Source organism: Schistocerca gregaria, chromosome 4, assembly GCF_023897955.1.
Source record: "Schistocerca gregaria isolate iqSchGreg1 chromosome 4, iqSchGreg1.2, whole genome shotgun sequence".
In the NCBI taxonomy this organism is placed as follows: Eukaryota; Metazoa; Arthropoda; class Insecta; order Orthoptera; family Acrididae; genus Schistocerca; species Schistocerca gregaria.
The window spans coordinates 161,064,032-161,080,948 of NC_064923.1; the positions used below are offsets into that span (position 1 = coordinate 161,064,032).

The 16,917-nt window shown below is 40.4% G+C and overlaps 2 protein-coding genes across 3 annotated transcripts in view; one reads left to right on the plus strand and one right to left on the minus strand.

Moving 5' to 3' along the window:
- The window catches only part of LOC126365915 (uncharacterized), a 72,973-nt gene extending 63,761 nt beyond the window's left edge, over positions 1 to 9,212 (plus strand). Inside the window, exons 4-6 of one of the 2 annotated variants that reach the window (XM_050008653.1) lie at positions 3,758 to 3,884; positions 8,431 to 8,604; positions 8,685 to 9,212. In XM_050008653.1, the coding sequence (XP_049864610.1) occupies positions 3,758 to 3,884; positions 8,431 to 8,604; positions 8,685 to 8,818 (435 nt within the window). In that variant the 3' untranslated portion in view covers positions 8,819 to 9,212. The remainder of the gene's footprint in view (positions 1 to 3,757; positions 3,885 to 8,430; positions 8,605 to 8,684) is intronic. The other variant, XM_050008654.1, reaches the window with a different exon arrangement.
- Positions 1 to 16,917, minus strand: part of LOC126365914 (phospholipase DDHD2) — a 213,888-nt gene that overhangs the window by 184,859 nt on the left and 12,112 nt on the right. The gene's annotated exons all lie outside the window — the stretch shown is intronic.

Genomic DNA, 16,917 nt, shown 5'->3' on the forward strand with positions numbered 1-16,917 from the left:
TGCTCGAAATAATTTTCGGAGAATGCATTTAGGACAATCTCGGAAGACGTTTTCTGCCTACCACCGGTTTTGAACAAGTATTTTTGCCAACATACCGAGGGTAGGTTGAAGTCCCCACCAACTGTAACCGTATGAGTGGGGTATTTATTTGTTACGAGACTCAAACTTTCTCTGAACTGTTCCGCAACTGTATCATCGGAGTCTGGGGGTCGGTAGAAGGAGCCAATTATTAACTTAATTCGGCTGTTAAGTATAACCTCCACCCACACCAATTCGCACGGAGTATCTACTTCGACTTCACTACAAGATAAACCACTGCTGACAGACACAAACACTCCACCACCAATTCTTCCTAATCTATCTTTCCTGAACACCGTCTGAGACTTCGTAAAAATTTCTGCAGAACTTATTTCAGGCTTTTGCCAGCTTTCTGTACCTATAACAATATCAGCTTCTGTGCTTTCTATTAGCGCTTGAAGCTCAGGGACTTTTCCAGCGCAACTACAACAATTTACAACTATAATTCCGACTGTTCCTTGATCCAAGCACGTCCTGTAATTGCCAAGCACGTCCTGTAATTGCCAAGCACCCTTTGACATTGCAGCCCATCCCGCACTTTCCCGAGGCCTTCTAACCTAAAAAACTGCCCAGTCCACGCCACACAGCCTCCGCTACCCGTGTAGCCGCCAGCTGAGTGTAGTAAACTCCTGACCTATTCAGCGGAACCCGAAACCCCACCACCCTATGGCGCAAGTCAAGGAATCTGCAGCCAATACGGTCGCAAAACCGTCTGAGCCTCTGGTTCAGACCCTCCACCCGGCTCTGCACCAAAGGTCCGCAGTCGGTTCTGTCAACGATGCTGCAGATGGTGAGCTCTGCCTTCATCTCGTAAGCAAGACCGGCAGCCTTCACCAAATCAGATAGCCGCTGGAATCCAGAGAGAATTTCCTCAGATCCAAAGCGACACACGTCATTAGTGCCGACATGTGCCACCACCTGCAGCTGGCTGCACCCTGTGCTCTTCATGGCATCCGGAAGGACCCTTTCCACATCAGGAATGACTCCTCCCGGAATGCACACAGAGTGCACACTGGATTTCTTCCCCTCCTTAGCCGCCCTATCCCTAAGGGGCCCCATTACGCGCCTAACATTGGAGCTCCCAACTACCAGTAAGCCCACCCTCTGCGATTGCCCGGACCTTGAAGGCTGAGAATGATCCTCTGAAACAGGGCAGGCAGCTGCATCTGGCTCAGCCAGAGACAGTGCCTGAAACCGGTTTGTCAGACGCACCGGGGAGGCTTTCTGATTAGCCTCCGGGGACACCTTTCGCTGCCTGCCACGCCTTGGAACGACCTCCCAATCAACCACAGGCGAGGGCTCAGCCCCACTGCGGGCAGCAACCGGGGCACCCACAGCGGCAGACCGATCTGGGGACAGACGGGACGAGGTTGACATCCCCATGATACCCGAGTCCGGCTCCCCACAGTGGTGCCCATTGGCAACAGCCTCAATCTGCGCGACCGAATTCAGCGCCGATTGCAGCTGTACTTTAACTCCTACTCCAAAATTTTCTTTTGTTTCCTTAATTGCTTGATCAATATATAGATTGAATAACAGCAGGGACAGGCTACAACTCTGTCTCACTCTCTTCTCATCCACTGCTTCCCTTTTGTGCCCCTCGACTCTTATAACTGTCATCTAGTTTCTGTACAAATTGTAAATAGCCATTCACTCACTACATTTTATCCTTGCCACCTTTAGAATTTGAAAGAAAATATACCAATCAACATTATCAAAAGCTTTTTCTAAGTCTACAAATGCTGGAAACATAGGTTTGTCTTTCCTTAACCTATTTTCTATGTGAAGTCATAAGGTCAGTATCGTCTTCCATGTTCATACATTTCTCCGGAATCCATACTGATCTTCCCTGAGGTCGGCTTTTACCAGTTTTTCCATTCTTCTGTAAAGGATTGATGTTAGTATTTTCGAGCCGTGACTTATTAAACTTATAGTTCGGTAATATTCACACCTGCCAGCACCTGCTTTCTTTGGAACTGGGATTATTACAGTCTTCTTGAAATATGAGGGTATTTCATGTGTCTCATACATCTTGCTCAACAGATGGAAGAGTTTTGTCATGGCTGGCTCTCCCAAAGGCTATTAGTAGCTCTAATAGTAGCTTAAGTCTTTCAGTGCTTTGTCAAATTCTTCATGCAGTATCATATCACCCATCTCATCTTCATCTATGCCTTATTCCATTTCCATAATATTGCCCTCATTATCATCTCCCTTGTATCAATCCTCTGTATACTCCTTCAATCTTTCTGCTTTCCTGTCTTTGCTTAGGACTGGTTTTCCATCTGAGTTCTTTATACTCATACAGGTGATCTCTTTAATTTTTTGTAGGCAGTATCTCTATTACCCCTAACATTTTTAGACATTTGTATTCCCTTTTGCCTGCTTCATTTACTGCATTTTTATATTTTCTTATTTCATCAATTAAACTTAATATCTCTTGTGTTACCCACGGATTTCCACTAGCCTTCGTGTTTTTACCTACTTCATCCTCTGCTGCCTTCACTATTTCATCTCTCAAACCTGCCCATTCTTCTTCTACTCTATTCCTTTCCCCCAATCTTGTCAATCATTCTCTAATGCTTCCTCTGAAACCTTCTACAACCTCTGGTTATTTAAGTTTATCCATGTCCCGTCTCCTTAAATTCCTGCCTTTTTGCAGTTTCTTCAGTTTAAATCTACAGTTCATAACCAATAGATTGTGGTCAGATTCCACATCTGCCCTTCTTTCACTACTTTCCCCTTGTCCATATTCACCTATTACTTTTCCTTCTTCTCCTTTTCCTACTATTGAATTCCAGTCCTCCATGGCCATCAAATTTTCAGCTCCCTTAACTATCTGAATAATTTATTTTATCTCATCATACATTTTCTCAATCTCCTCCTCACCTGCAGAGCTAGTTGATACATAAACTTGTGCTATTGTGGTGGGTGTGGGCTTCATGCCTGTCTTTGCTACAATAATGCGTCCACTATGCTGTTTGTAGTAACTTAATTGTGTTCTCATTTTTTTTGCTCATTATTAAACCTTCTCCTGTATTACCCCTAGTTGATTTTGTATTTATAAACCTGTATTCACCTGACCAGAAGTGCTGTTCCTCCTGCCACTGAACTTCGCTAATTCCCACCATATCTAACTTTATCCTATCCATTTCCATTTTTAAATTTTATAACCCACCCACCCGATTAAGGGATCTCACATTCCATGCTCCAATCTGTAGAATGCCAATTTAGTTTCTCCTGATAACAAAGTCCTCCTGAGTAGTCCTTGCCCACAGATCCATATGGGGGACTATTTTACCTATGGAATATTTTACCCAGGAGGATGTCATCATCACTTAACCATATGGTAGAGCTGCGTGCCCTCAGGAAAAATTACAGCTGTAGTTTCCCCTCACTTTCAGCCGTTCAGAGTATCAGCACAGCAAAGCAGTTTTGATTGATGTTACAAGGCTAAATCAGTCAATCATCCAGACTGTTGCCCCTGAAACTACTGAAATGCTGCTGCTCCTCTTCAGGAACCATACACTTGTCAGGCCTCTCAACAGATACCCCTCCGTCATGGTTGCACCTACTGTATTAGCTATCTGTATCGCTGAGGAATGCAAGCCTCCCCACCAACAGCAAGGTTCTTATCTATACTATGTAATATAAAAGTTGTATCAAAGTTCATGGTTTGCAGGTTGTAGACACAACTCAGCCATCCGTAAGTCACAGAGTCACCAAAAACTGTGATGGAGCACTAGAACCTACTACATGCTCTTACAGAAATTGGACTTTTGAAGCTACAGTGAAGGATGACAGTTCTGGTAAGGATGAACAATGTAATTTATTATTTCTTTCACTATATAAAACATCCTGTTTATGCAATGGGACATTTAAATTTACCAACATCATCTACAGTTTCCAGCCCCTGGCTGAGACTATTTAGAACATAAGCTTCGCAATTGTTTCCCTGTCCTCCCACCATGTTTCTCTCTCCAATCCATCCCAATCTTCTCCTCTCTCTTAATCAAACATTCCTTCACTCTAACAATCCATCTGTCTGCTCTTCCCCTAGGTATCTTGCCTCCTATCATCATTTTGTGGCCACATCTCAGTATCCTGCCAACTCCCACTCTTTTAACATTCTCATACTGTCTTAAACTTGTCTTTTCTATGACCTCTTGCAGGGGCTTCTCTTTCACTATTTCTCTCACTGTCTCATTTCCTACTGTATCCAGTATTCTAAGCCCTTAAGTCCTACATTTGAAATTTCATCTCACAAACATGTATCCTGCTCGCCTGTCTCTTCTTTATTACCCACATTTCTGATGCAAGTAACCTTGGCTTGCCTTTCCCTTAAATTAACCTTGCTACTATTCCTCCCGTTGTCTTTTTATTATGCTCCACACTTACTTGAAGCTTTCTGCTTTCTTCTGTACTTTTGCTCCATACTTATCTCCACTGATACTCTCCTCTTATTCCTCATTGTTGCCATCACTTCACATTTCTTTGGATTAAATTTTCAATTCGCACTGTCCCACATTTTTCTTCTATATACTGATTTAGCCTTTCTTCCACCCCTCCTCTTCCATTTTCTCAGACCACTAAATCATCTGCAAACGTCATATTTTCATCTCCTATTCATGATTCCACTCCTGTCATTACCTCATCCATAATAGTGATGAAAAAGTATAGGGGATTCTGCATGTCCTTGATTTAGTCCATCTTTATGTTCAAATCATTGTCTTATCTTCTCCTATTTTTACACAATTCACACTTACTTGATAAATTTCCTTTATTCTTCTCATCATCAACCTTAAAATTTCTCTTTTCTGAAGGGTCTCCAAGTCCTTGCTTCTATTTACACTATCACACGCCTTCTCAGCATCCAGTAATACCTCTACTATATTCTTACAATATTCGTAGTTTCTCTCTTAGAGCAGCCTTACCCTAAAAATGTCAATTTTCCGGGTCAAAAAACAACATTGTTCCTCTCTCAATGATCCCCCCCCCCCCAAACACTATATTCTATATTTTGTTTTCTTGGGTCTTCTCAAATACCTTGACAGCATGACAGAAAAAAAATTCCACAATAATTTTAACAGTTTACTACAGCCCGTTTTAGAAATTCTCACTATGGTTCTCTTTTTCCAGTCTTCAGGTATCTTCTTTCTTTTGATACTGATCCCATACCCCGACAGAGCCACTGTTCCTCAACAATGCCAACTACTCTCATCATCTTCACACTTATTTCATGTAGTCCATGTGCTTTCCCTCCTTTCATGGTTTTATCACTTCCTTTACAACTATCCCGGTTACGTACATCTCAGCATCCAATACATTCCCTCGCTCCTCATTTTCCTCTTCCATATTTCCACTGACACTCAGTAACTCTTCAACTTATTCACTCCACATCTCCTTAACAATGTATACATTCCCAACTTCTTGTTCTTCTTTATTGATCATCCTGACATTTTCCATCTAGCTTCTCTTCTTAGCCTTAACCATTCCATAGTGGATGTTCTTACTTCCCTCACTGTCCTCTTTAATCATTTTTGTCCACGCTTCCATCCATTTTCTCTTCTCTCCTGCGACTGTTCTCTTAGCCACTTTCTTCTCAGTGTATTCATTTCTTGCTTCCTCTGATCTCTCTCGATACCATATACTACACGCACAAACTAAGTTGATACGTGAAGCGTTGGCTGATGGGAGTGACCGTACGACATCTTCCATTTACAGTCACTCCCACCAGCCCTCACGCCAAGTGTCAGCTTAGTTTGCATAGACAGTACAAAATGTTTTGTTTTTCTTAGCAACATCCTTCCTTAGTTTACTATTCCACAAGAGTGTTTCTTTCCACTTTTCTTATCACTGATTCTTCCGTGCAATTTTCCTGCTGCTTCCACAATAGTAGTTTTGTCTTGAACTTCCCCATTCCTCCTCTGCCGACTGCATTTCGTAACTCAGTAGATTGCCATTTACTATTTTATGAAATTCTTCTTTACATTTCTCTGCTTATAACTTTCACACTCTTGTCCTTCTTTCCAGTCTTTCTGGCTCCTTTGCCTCTTTAATCCCTCTAATCGTCACTGCCTAAAGACAATGATTATTATCTAGGGCTTTGGGTGGTATTAATTTGATATCTGTGACTGTTACCTTTGTGACACGGTCACATATTATGTAGTTCACTACAGATATGCTCAATAAATCATGGCTGTACCATGTTACCTTATGACCTTCCTTTTTTGTAAGCCAGGTATTGCCTACTGCTAGCTTACTCATTTTACATAAGTGTAACAATTTTCATCATCTATGTTTCTCTTTCCCAAACCTTACTTCTGTAAAACAAGGTTTATTTGTAGTTATCTTCTTGGCATCTATATTTGTCTGTCGATCTTCTGTTACTGCACTTCTGCTACTTATGAAACTGGAACAGTTAATTTCTCTGATGAATGGGTAATAAGAAACTAATACTGTTAAGCACCACCCAGGAGCATACATTTTGTATCAAAAGAAAAATGGTAACTTGTACTAAAAAGTTCCTGCAGAGCAGCTAAATTTGAAAAATCTGAGGCTATGTCAACTTAAACAAAGGCCCTCACATTCTTCAAATTGTCTACTTCTCCAGTTACTTCCACCCGTTAATTTCTGTGCTTCCTGAGATTGGGACACGAAGGAATTCAGTGTTGAAGAGCTAATTAAAATAAGCTTCCGAAATTTCCTGGATTTGGCATTTGACCTGTAGTATTTTTCCATCCTTTTATTTTATGCTCCTGTAACGTTTAGTGTTTTAGGCAGTTCTTATGTATGCACTGACCAACCAATTTGTTTCCTTATAACCACCTGGCATTTCAAGTGGATCATATAATTCCTGATAAGGTTCTCTCTTTGGGCCTACAACAGTTCTATTAGCTTTCCTTTTGATTGTCACACATGTCTCACAATTTTCTTCTAACACAACGGCTTCCCATTTCTTGAGGACTGTATCCTTCTCTTGTGCTATCATCGTTCTTGTCATCCACAGTCGTATGTCCTTGTCAACATGTCACAGTCCATGTCTGTGGTGGTAACGCTGTACTCAAATGCTAATCAGGTAGATTAATTTGGGGTAGTACAGATATATGAAGTGTGATTTTACACTAAAATGCTGTTCCCTCATCTCTTAGTTGTCACTATTTTATCTTCTCTGGGCCTCTGTTACCGCTGTATTACTTACTTCTGTTTCCCATAAAGTATGCTAGGAAAACCTATCTCACTGGTATTTCCACAACTGCTGCAGCTGATGAGGAGGCTGGTATGCTTCTTCATACAAGCACAAGGATTCTTATTGCACAGCCATTTCACCAGCTACAATTTGATTTCCCTGGTAATCATGCCCATCCTACAATCTCCCAACATGTCTATTAAGGCACCTTCAAAGCAGTAAGACATCTCCAGGACAAGCAGATTTTTTTTTCTAAAAGTTGTGTTTTCTAAAGTCCTGTCTAGGAGGCATAAACAGAGCACATGTGGAGCTGGTGAATGGAGGTATGAGTGGTGACATATGCGAGACATAGAATTTTTTGACATAGGAGTAGTTTCTTACACGTAACATGTGCTACATGTTTCACAGTAAATTATGTTTGCAATTATCTCCAATTTACCAGGATTTCTATCCCTTTAATATGTCTTCTGTACACAATTATTAGATGACATTTGAGGCACCGTACAATTCACAACTACACCCACTCTGTGTTCTAATGCTGAGGTTTGGAATTTATATTAGTGTTGGCTTCTTTTGAGCTATTCTCCTTAACTAATTTGACTCCAGCACTGGTAGCCCTGCATACTTCTCATGTCGACTCGCAATACTAGTGCAAGTTACCTATAGTAGATAATCTATCATCTCTCAAACTCATTCCATTGATATCTTACATACTACAAGGAAATCAACAACTGGTTTGTCACCCCAGGCTGGCATCAACATCTATGTTCACATCTTCATCATCCAAAAGAAACTCCGCACATCTGTAAATGTTGGGTCTCTTACGGATTACTTCCCACTGTTTGATACCTTGTGTTCACTTTTACAGCTGTCACTAATCCACTATATTCCTGACACACAAGAGGGATAAGGGACTTTCTGCAGAAATCTGGCTACACAACTAAACATATTTTTGCCCATTTGCCAATAGACACTTTAAATGAAAATCTGTCATTTCACTGCTGATCTCATTTACTTATCAAAATAATTTACAAAATCAGTGATTACATGTGACACAGATGACAATTTTAAGACACAAAAGTTATCTTTACTTTATTTGTGACATTATTTTGTTGTTATTGTGTGTGTGTGTGTTCACTGAATATTTACATTTTTTTTTTAACCAGGAATACGCAAAATAACAACACAGCCTGTTCAACTACAAACATCAGACCACTTAGTGATGGGCATCAGAGGCACAATAACATACCAATATAGTGTTAGTTGCTGCATTAATGAAGTCGAGATATTTGTCACTGACGTAGCTGGAAATTTTGTGAGATACAAAATAAATGTTTCAGGTAAGACAATTGGTTGAAGTTATACAATACTATATTATGCATTTTTGTCTTCTCACACCTTTTTCTCGGTTTTATTACAGGATTTACTCTTGGAACTGGTGAAATTATAGCTATTGTGTTAGCTATTATAATTATTATATTGTTAATCATTTTAATAATTGTTTGTGTACATCAAAAGAAGAAATCTCATAGTTTCCCCATGTCAAGAGACTGAACAGACTCAGAAAGACTTTTCTAAGAAAGAAACTTAAATAGGACTATGTGAACTTTTTACACATATGAGACTCAAAAAATTTCTAGAATCTTCACAGTGCAGCAGCTGTCTATTGTGCACATTAATGTATTTTTGACAGACTAATTTTCTGTAAACATTTTTCATTTAATTTCAGTTTGCTGATTTGTACATGGTCCTCTTCACCTACAACAATGGGCAGGACTTTTTTGATTGTGCAAAAGAAGATAAAAAAATTTAACTTATACTAATTGTAACATGATGTAGCTGTTTTCTTCATTATTATTATTATTATTATTATTATTATTATATGTGCCATTAGATATTATTCAATTTGTATGAAGTATTAACATCAATAGTGTGCAAAATTTTTGAAGATGACATAAATAAATAAAAAGAAAATGCACTGCTAATACCCCGTTCACTCATCCCTGACATCGCCTAACATATGACTCATATCAACATTTCTTATTTCCTTTAAAAATCCACCATCGCAAAACCTGTATTCCAGTATCTGCCCCCCCCCCCCCCCCCCCCCCATCCTGAGGAAAAATTATGATGATGATAACAACAACAACAACAACAACAAACACACACACACACACACACACACACACACACACACACACACACACACACACACACACACACACACATTTTGGCAACCTGAGACATTTACACAGAAAATACTAGCAATGATAATGTGCATTATGAAGCACATGCGTGAAGCAAAAAGTTGTAAAGGAAATGACTTACATCACTTTATCATGTGAACTGACATGAAGGCAGTCAATAATAAAAGTAGAATTGATATGAAATCTAACATTGCAAAAGGAAAAGAAGATCAGCGGAAGTCATTAAGAGCATGGGTAGAACTATGATACAGGAAAAGAAATGGTGTGAATGATGGGTTAAGAAAAGAAGATGGGTGAGTGATGACTGCATAAGATATGTGTAAACTTGCTTACAGGTACCTAACAATCTGTCTAGGACCTATAAAATTAGAATTTATTTTGATTAACACGCATCTGAAAATAAACTTTCCCTTCAGGGGTGTTTAAAGATGAACTGAGCGCAGATTTTATGCTGGTCCCACTCCCTTTAATATATGTATTTTCACAGTATTTTATATAAGTTATAAATATCTGAATAATTGCAATGAGTGTATTACTGCTATCCACACTTCAAAATTCACAATTCAAAATTCATGGATTAAAGAACCACCTGTGAGACAGTTCATTATATACAGCACAAGATTCAGAAGACTTTAACAACTCAAGATGTCGAAACAGTGATTTGGCAAATTATAGTAGCACTATTTTCAGAATAGCATGTAATTTTGTTGTCTGGTTGCTATTCTTAGCTCTTTTACTAGCTGATATACTAAAGCTAATATATTTTAATGAAATGATACACATTTTATAAGAGGATCTGGAAACTCTTATAAAACTGATTACAACAATTTTGCACAAAATTATCCAATAAATATGTTAAAATTGAAAGGCAAGACAGCCAAAACCTGTTATTGCAGTGTAAACACTGTCCAATTATTGTAGTGTAAACACTGCCAAGTTTGGTTCTCATAAGTGGTTGCAATATTACATCAAGGCTTCACTTGTTTCCATAAAATCTGTTCGCTTGAACAGAAGTATGCATATTTGAAATAGTTTTGATGAGCACCTAGAATTGCGCAAACATTGTCAAGCAACCGTAGGTTAGGAAAGCACTGTTTTTGGAACTATGGCCATAGAGTGCCTGGCCATTGGTGATGAGAATGTAGAACTTTGTACAGTATGCAGAACATCTTGAGTGTTTTCAGTAATGTTGTGCTGCCAGGCAAAGCTACTGTTGCGTTGTGCTGTGCTGTATGACAAGACTCTTGGCATCATGTGCTGTGTAACGCCAGAGTCAAAAAACATCTCACATATTGTAACAAACCCTGCATATGAATGTAGAACAGCTCGCAGCTCACTTATCACCTTAAGGAGTTAACATGTGATAGTTTAATATGTGTCTGCACTGAACAGGTAATAACTGGGGAAATTTGGGATAAAAGTACACATCTACATGCTTGCCACAGATTGGTCGTCCTGTTGTTGTTTTGGTCTTCAGTCCAGAGACTGGTTTGATGCAGCTCTCCATGCTACTCTATCCTTTGCAACCCTATTCATCTACAAGTAACTGCTGCAACCTACATCCTTTCAACTCTGCTTAGTGTATTCATCTCTTGATCTCCCCCTAAATTTTACCTTCCACACTTCCCTCCAAAAATAAATTGGCAACCTCTTGATGCCTCAGAAAGTATCCTACCAACTGATCCCTTCTTCTAGTTAAGTTGTGCCACAAATTCCCTCTTCTCCGTATTCTACTCAGTACCTCCTCATTAGTTCCATGATCTACCTATTTAATCTTCAGCGTTATTCTGTAACACCACATTCTGAAAGCTTTTATTCTCTTCATGTCTGAACTATTTAATATACATGTTTCACTTCCATAAATGGCTACACGCCATACAAATACTGCCAGAAAATACTTCCTGACACTTAAATCTACACTCAATGTCAACAAATTTCTCTTCTTCATAAATACTTTCCTTTCCATAGCCAGTCTCCATTTTATATCATCTCTACGTCAACCATCATCACTTATTTTGCTCCCCAAATATACTCCTGGAAATTGAAATAAGAACACCGTGAATTCATTGTCCCAGGAAGGGGAAACTTTATTGACACATTCCTGGGGTCAGATACATCACATGATCACACTGACAGAACCACAGGCACATAGACACAGGCAACAGAGCATGCACAATGTCGGCACTAGTACAGTGTATATCCACCTTTCACAGCAATGCAGGCTGCTATTCTCCCATGGAGACGATCGTAGAGATGCTGGATGTAGGCCTGTGGAACGGCTTGCCATGCCATTTCCACCTGGCGCCTCAGTTGGACCAGCGTTCGTGCTGGACGTGCAGACCGCGTGAGACGACACTTCATTCAGTCCCAAACATGCTCAATGGGGGACAGATCCGGAGATCTTGCTGGCCAGGGTAGTTGACTTACACCTTCTAGAGCACGTTGGGTGGCACGGGATACATGCGGACGTTCATTGTCCTGTTGGAACAGCAAGTTCCCTTGCCGTTCTAGGAATGGTAGAACGATGGGTTCGATGACGGTTTGGATGTACCGTGCACTATTCAGTGTCCCCTCGACGATCACCAGAGGTGTACGGCCAGTGTAGGAGATCGCTCCCCACACCATGATGCCGGGTGTTGGCCCTGTGTGCCTCGGTCGTATGCAGTCCTGATTGTGGCGCTCACCTGCACGGCGCCAAACACGCTTACGACCATCATTGGCACCAAGGCAGAAGCGACTCTCATCGCTGAAGACGACACGTCTCCATTCGTCCCTCCATTCACGCCTATTGCGACACCACTGGAGGCGGGCTGCACGATGTTGGGGCGTGAGCGGAAGACGGCCTAACGGTGTGCGGGACCGTAGCCCAGCTTCATGGAGACGCTTGCGAATGGTCCTCGCCGATACCCCAGGAGCAACAGTGTCCCTAATTTGCTGGGAAGTGACGGTGCGGTCCCCTACGGCACTGCGTAGGATCCTATGGTCCTGGCGTGCATCCGTGCGTCGCTGCGGACCGGTCCCAGGTCGACGGGCACGTGCGCCGACCACTGGCGACAACATCGATGTACTGTGGAGACCTCACACCCCACGTGTTGAGCAATTCGGCGGTACGTCCACCCGGCCTCCCGCATGCCCACTATACGCCCTCGCTCAAAGTCTGTCAACTGCACATACGGTTCACGTCCACGATGTCGCGGCATGCTACCAGTGTTAAAGACTGCGATGGAGCTCCGTATGCCACGGCAAACTGGCTGACACTGACGGCGGCGGTGCACAAATGCTGCGCAGCTAGCGCCATTCGACGGCCAACACCGCGGTTCCGGGTGTGTCCGCTGTGCCGTGCGTGTGATCATTGCTTGTACAGCCCTCTCGCAGTGTCCGGAGCAAGTATGGTGGGTCTGACACACCGGTGTCAATGTGTTCTTTTTTCCATTTCCAGGAGTGTAGCAAAACTTATCTACTACTTTACGTGCCTCATTTCCTAATCTAATCCCCTCATCATCGCCTGGTTTAATTCAATTACATTTCATTAACCTTATTTTGCTTTTGTTGGTGTTCATCTTACATCCTCCTTTCAAGATACTGTTCACTCCATTCAACTGCTCTTCCAGGTGCTTTGCTGTCACTGACAGAATACAATGTTGTCAGCAAACCTCACAGTCTTTATTGCTTCTCTACGGATTTTAATTCAATATACAGATTGAACAACAAGAGAGAGACGCTACAACTCTGCTCATTCCCTTCTCAACTGCTGCTTCCCTTTTGTGCCCCTCAACCCCTATAATTGCCATCTGGTTTCTGTACAAATCGTTAATAGCCATCTGCTTCCTATATTTTACCCCTGCCAGCTTCAGGATTTGAAAGAGTATTCCAATCAACGTTGTCAAAAGCTTTCTCTAAATCTACAAATGCTAGAAATGTAGGTTTGCCTTTCCTTAACCTATGTTCTATGATAAGCCGTAGGGTCAGTATTACCTCACTTGCTCCAATATTTCTACGGAATCCAAACTGATCTTGTCCAGGGTCAGCTTCTAATGATTTTTCATTCGTCCATAAAGAATTCATATTAGTACTTTGCAACTTTGGCTTATGAAAGTAATAGTCGGTACTTTTTCACACCTGTCAACACTTGATTTCTTTGGGATTGGAGTCTGTCTCATACATCTTGCTCGCCAGATGGAAGAGTTTTGTCACGAGAGGCTCTCCCACGGCTATCAGTAGTTCTTATAGAATGTTGCCTACTACCAGAGCCTTGTTTCAACTTAGGTCTTTCAGTGTTCTGTCAAATTCTTCACACAATATCATATCTCCCATTTCATTTTCATCTATACCCTCTTCGATTTCTATACTATTGCCCTCAAGTACTTTCCCTTTGTATAGACCCTCTATATACTCCTTCCATCTTCCTGCTTTCCCTTCTTTGCTTAGGGCTGGTTTTCCATCTGAACTCTTGATGTTCTCCAAAGGTCTCTCTAATTTTCCTGTAGACAGTATCCATCTTACCCGTAATTACATATGCTGCTACATCCTTACATTGTTCTCTAGCCCTCTCTACTCAACCATTTTGCACTTCTTGTCAATCTCATTTATGAGACATCTGTATTCCTTTTCATCTGGTTCATTCACTACAATTTTATATTCTCTCCTTTCATCAATTAAATTCAGTATCTCCTCTGTTACCCAAGGACTTCTACTAGCCCTTGACTTTTTACCTACTTGATCCTTCACTATTTCATCTCTGAAAACCTACGCACCCTTCTTTTACTGTATTTCTTTCCCCTTTCTTGTCAATCATTACTATCTCTGAAAGTCTCTACAACCTCTGGTTCTTTCAGAACGCCAGTATTGTTTCTCTTGTTAATGATGTCTTCCTTAGTAGTCGCCACCCGGAGGTGTTAAAGGGGGCTATTTTACCTCTGGAACATTTTACCCAAGACAATGCCAACATCATTTAAACATACAATAAAGCTCTTCTACTGTGACCATAATTCTGTAAAAGTGGATTTTGGAGGTGTTTTTGTTCAATTAATTACCTCCCCCTATTACCCATCTCTGGTCTGAATATTTATTCCTCCCATACCCTAGCATGACTTCACATTAATATTCCCCCCCCTTCTTCTGGCACTAGATATCCCATGAAGTAGTTAAGTGCAGACAATATTATGAAAAAAGTGACCTGCAAATTTATTCCTCATTCTGTTCTGGTACACCAACTTATAATTCAGAATAAACAGGTACAGAAAACTGTCTACACTGACAACAAGCAGTTATATACTACTAAGCATGTTTAACAACTCGTGAAACTTGTTTCATACAAGGACCATTTGCATCTCCTCCAAACAGCAATGCTGTTGTGTTCTAGAAATGAAAATTGGCCCATGGCACTTGTTTGACTCTTGCCATCCACGTGATTCTCCTGAAATTATCTAACTTTCATTCACTTTCTTCAGCTGTTCTCTGTCTTTCACCCACCTCCAATGGCATCTGTCATACTTTTTGAATCATCACATTCTATCTTTTGTATAGGTCCTCTTATATTATGTCAGTAATCAGTAACTGTATCATTATACTTTCCCTATTAATTCCTTCTATCCTCTGCTCCCTCAGCCATGTCTAGTTTTCTTTGTTTTTTATTGCTAGCTTCACTCTGATGTTTCTTTCTGTAACTTGTTCTGGTGTATGGAGAAGCTTTTCCTTTCTTCCATTACAGTAACTTCCACCATTACATTTGCAAAATATGACTGTGCCAAAATATAAGTATCACTGCTACTAGAAATATGAAAAAAACTTGCTAGCTTCCATAAAGTGTTATCTGTGAAGTATAAATTGATAATGGAAAGACATTGGTAGAAAATTAATAATTTAAGGAGTAAATGTAACAACTCATGAATAGTTGAAGCATTGAGTAATCAGTGGCACATAAACAAGACTGAGAATGCAGCTAGCTTTCACAAGAATTCCTCTTCAGAGCTGTAGAGTACCCTTATGTCAAATGAAAATGAGATACATGGACAAAATGTAAGTAAACTGTTTATTGCTTCAAAATTAACCTATATAACAGTTAATACCTTTATTTCAATGTGAGATAAGAAGATTAGAGGTGCACTACAGGCTTTGACCTCTGCCTGCCCTGAACCAATGTCTTCTGCCTCTTCTACCATTGGGATGCTATTACCATCCTCTTCCACCATTTGTACCGTTAATATCTGGTTCAATAGGGACTGAAACTGAATGGCTCCCTCAGGCCTTGAACCAAATAGAAAACAGAAACATAGGCACAACTGTCCCCAAGTATGCAGCTCTTCATCCGAAGCAAATCAACCGGCATGGATGTCTTTCTTCAGGGCTCCAAAATCATATTGGGGGAGATCATGGCACTATGAAGAATTTTTAAGGGCTTCCCGGAAAAAATTCTGCAGCAGGTTCAGATGTTGTCAAGGTTGTTTTGACTATGCTACATGATTTTTGCTGGGAAGTCCTTATACATCCTCCAAATAGTCCCAATCGCTCCCCATGTGATTTCCGTATTTCTGGAGCCCTGAAGAACGGCATTCGTGGCCATATATTTCTTCAGACAAAGATGTGTTTGTCTGGGTACAATCACGGCCCTGTATCCAACCACAAACATTTTTCCATGAAGGAATTGACTGTCTTGTCTCACAGTGGGATAAATGTATTAACATTTATGGCAATTACATTTGAAATAATCAACAGATTACTGATTTTTCTAACCTGTTTCATTTTCCTTTGATTGCCCCTTACAAAACCACATTTGCCTGCACAGCTGACTATATTGTCCTGACTACATTGCCATAGTTATGTATTCTGTATGTATGCATGTCATTGAAATATTTATTTTTATTTTATTGCAGTGATGAACCCTGTATCATTGTCACATGATCCCTAGGTGAATAAATAAAACAAACACAAAGAAATAAAATGATAGAAAATATCCTACGCCATGAAGCTCACAGTGACTTAAAGAAGATGTACATACAGGAGTCTTCCCACACTTTTCTTATAATGCTATTGCTTCTGATACACATTCACAATCCAAAATAAAATACTTGGTTAAAATCAGTCAGAGTTGCGTATGCAGCTCACCAAAAATCCATTAAGGCAGTTTGCATCTGCAAAGATATTCCATATCCTCATATGTTTGCAACTGATTGTCAGTGTGGTAAGGTTTTTGCTTTCTATGTGCAGCTTCATACACATCTACACATATTTTCTGCTACCTTTTTTAATGGTGTGTGTGGCAGGACACTTTATATAATACATTCAAACCTCTCTTTTCTATAGATATATTATATGTTTTAGTCTATAGTTGCAGTTTTTTTATATTTTTTACGTACTAGATACCAGCTTTGGGACATAATACTATCCTTTCAGGAATAGTGTGCACAAAGAACAACTATACATAAACCTCCGTATCACTCCAAATAT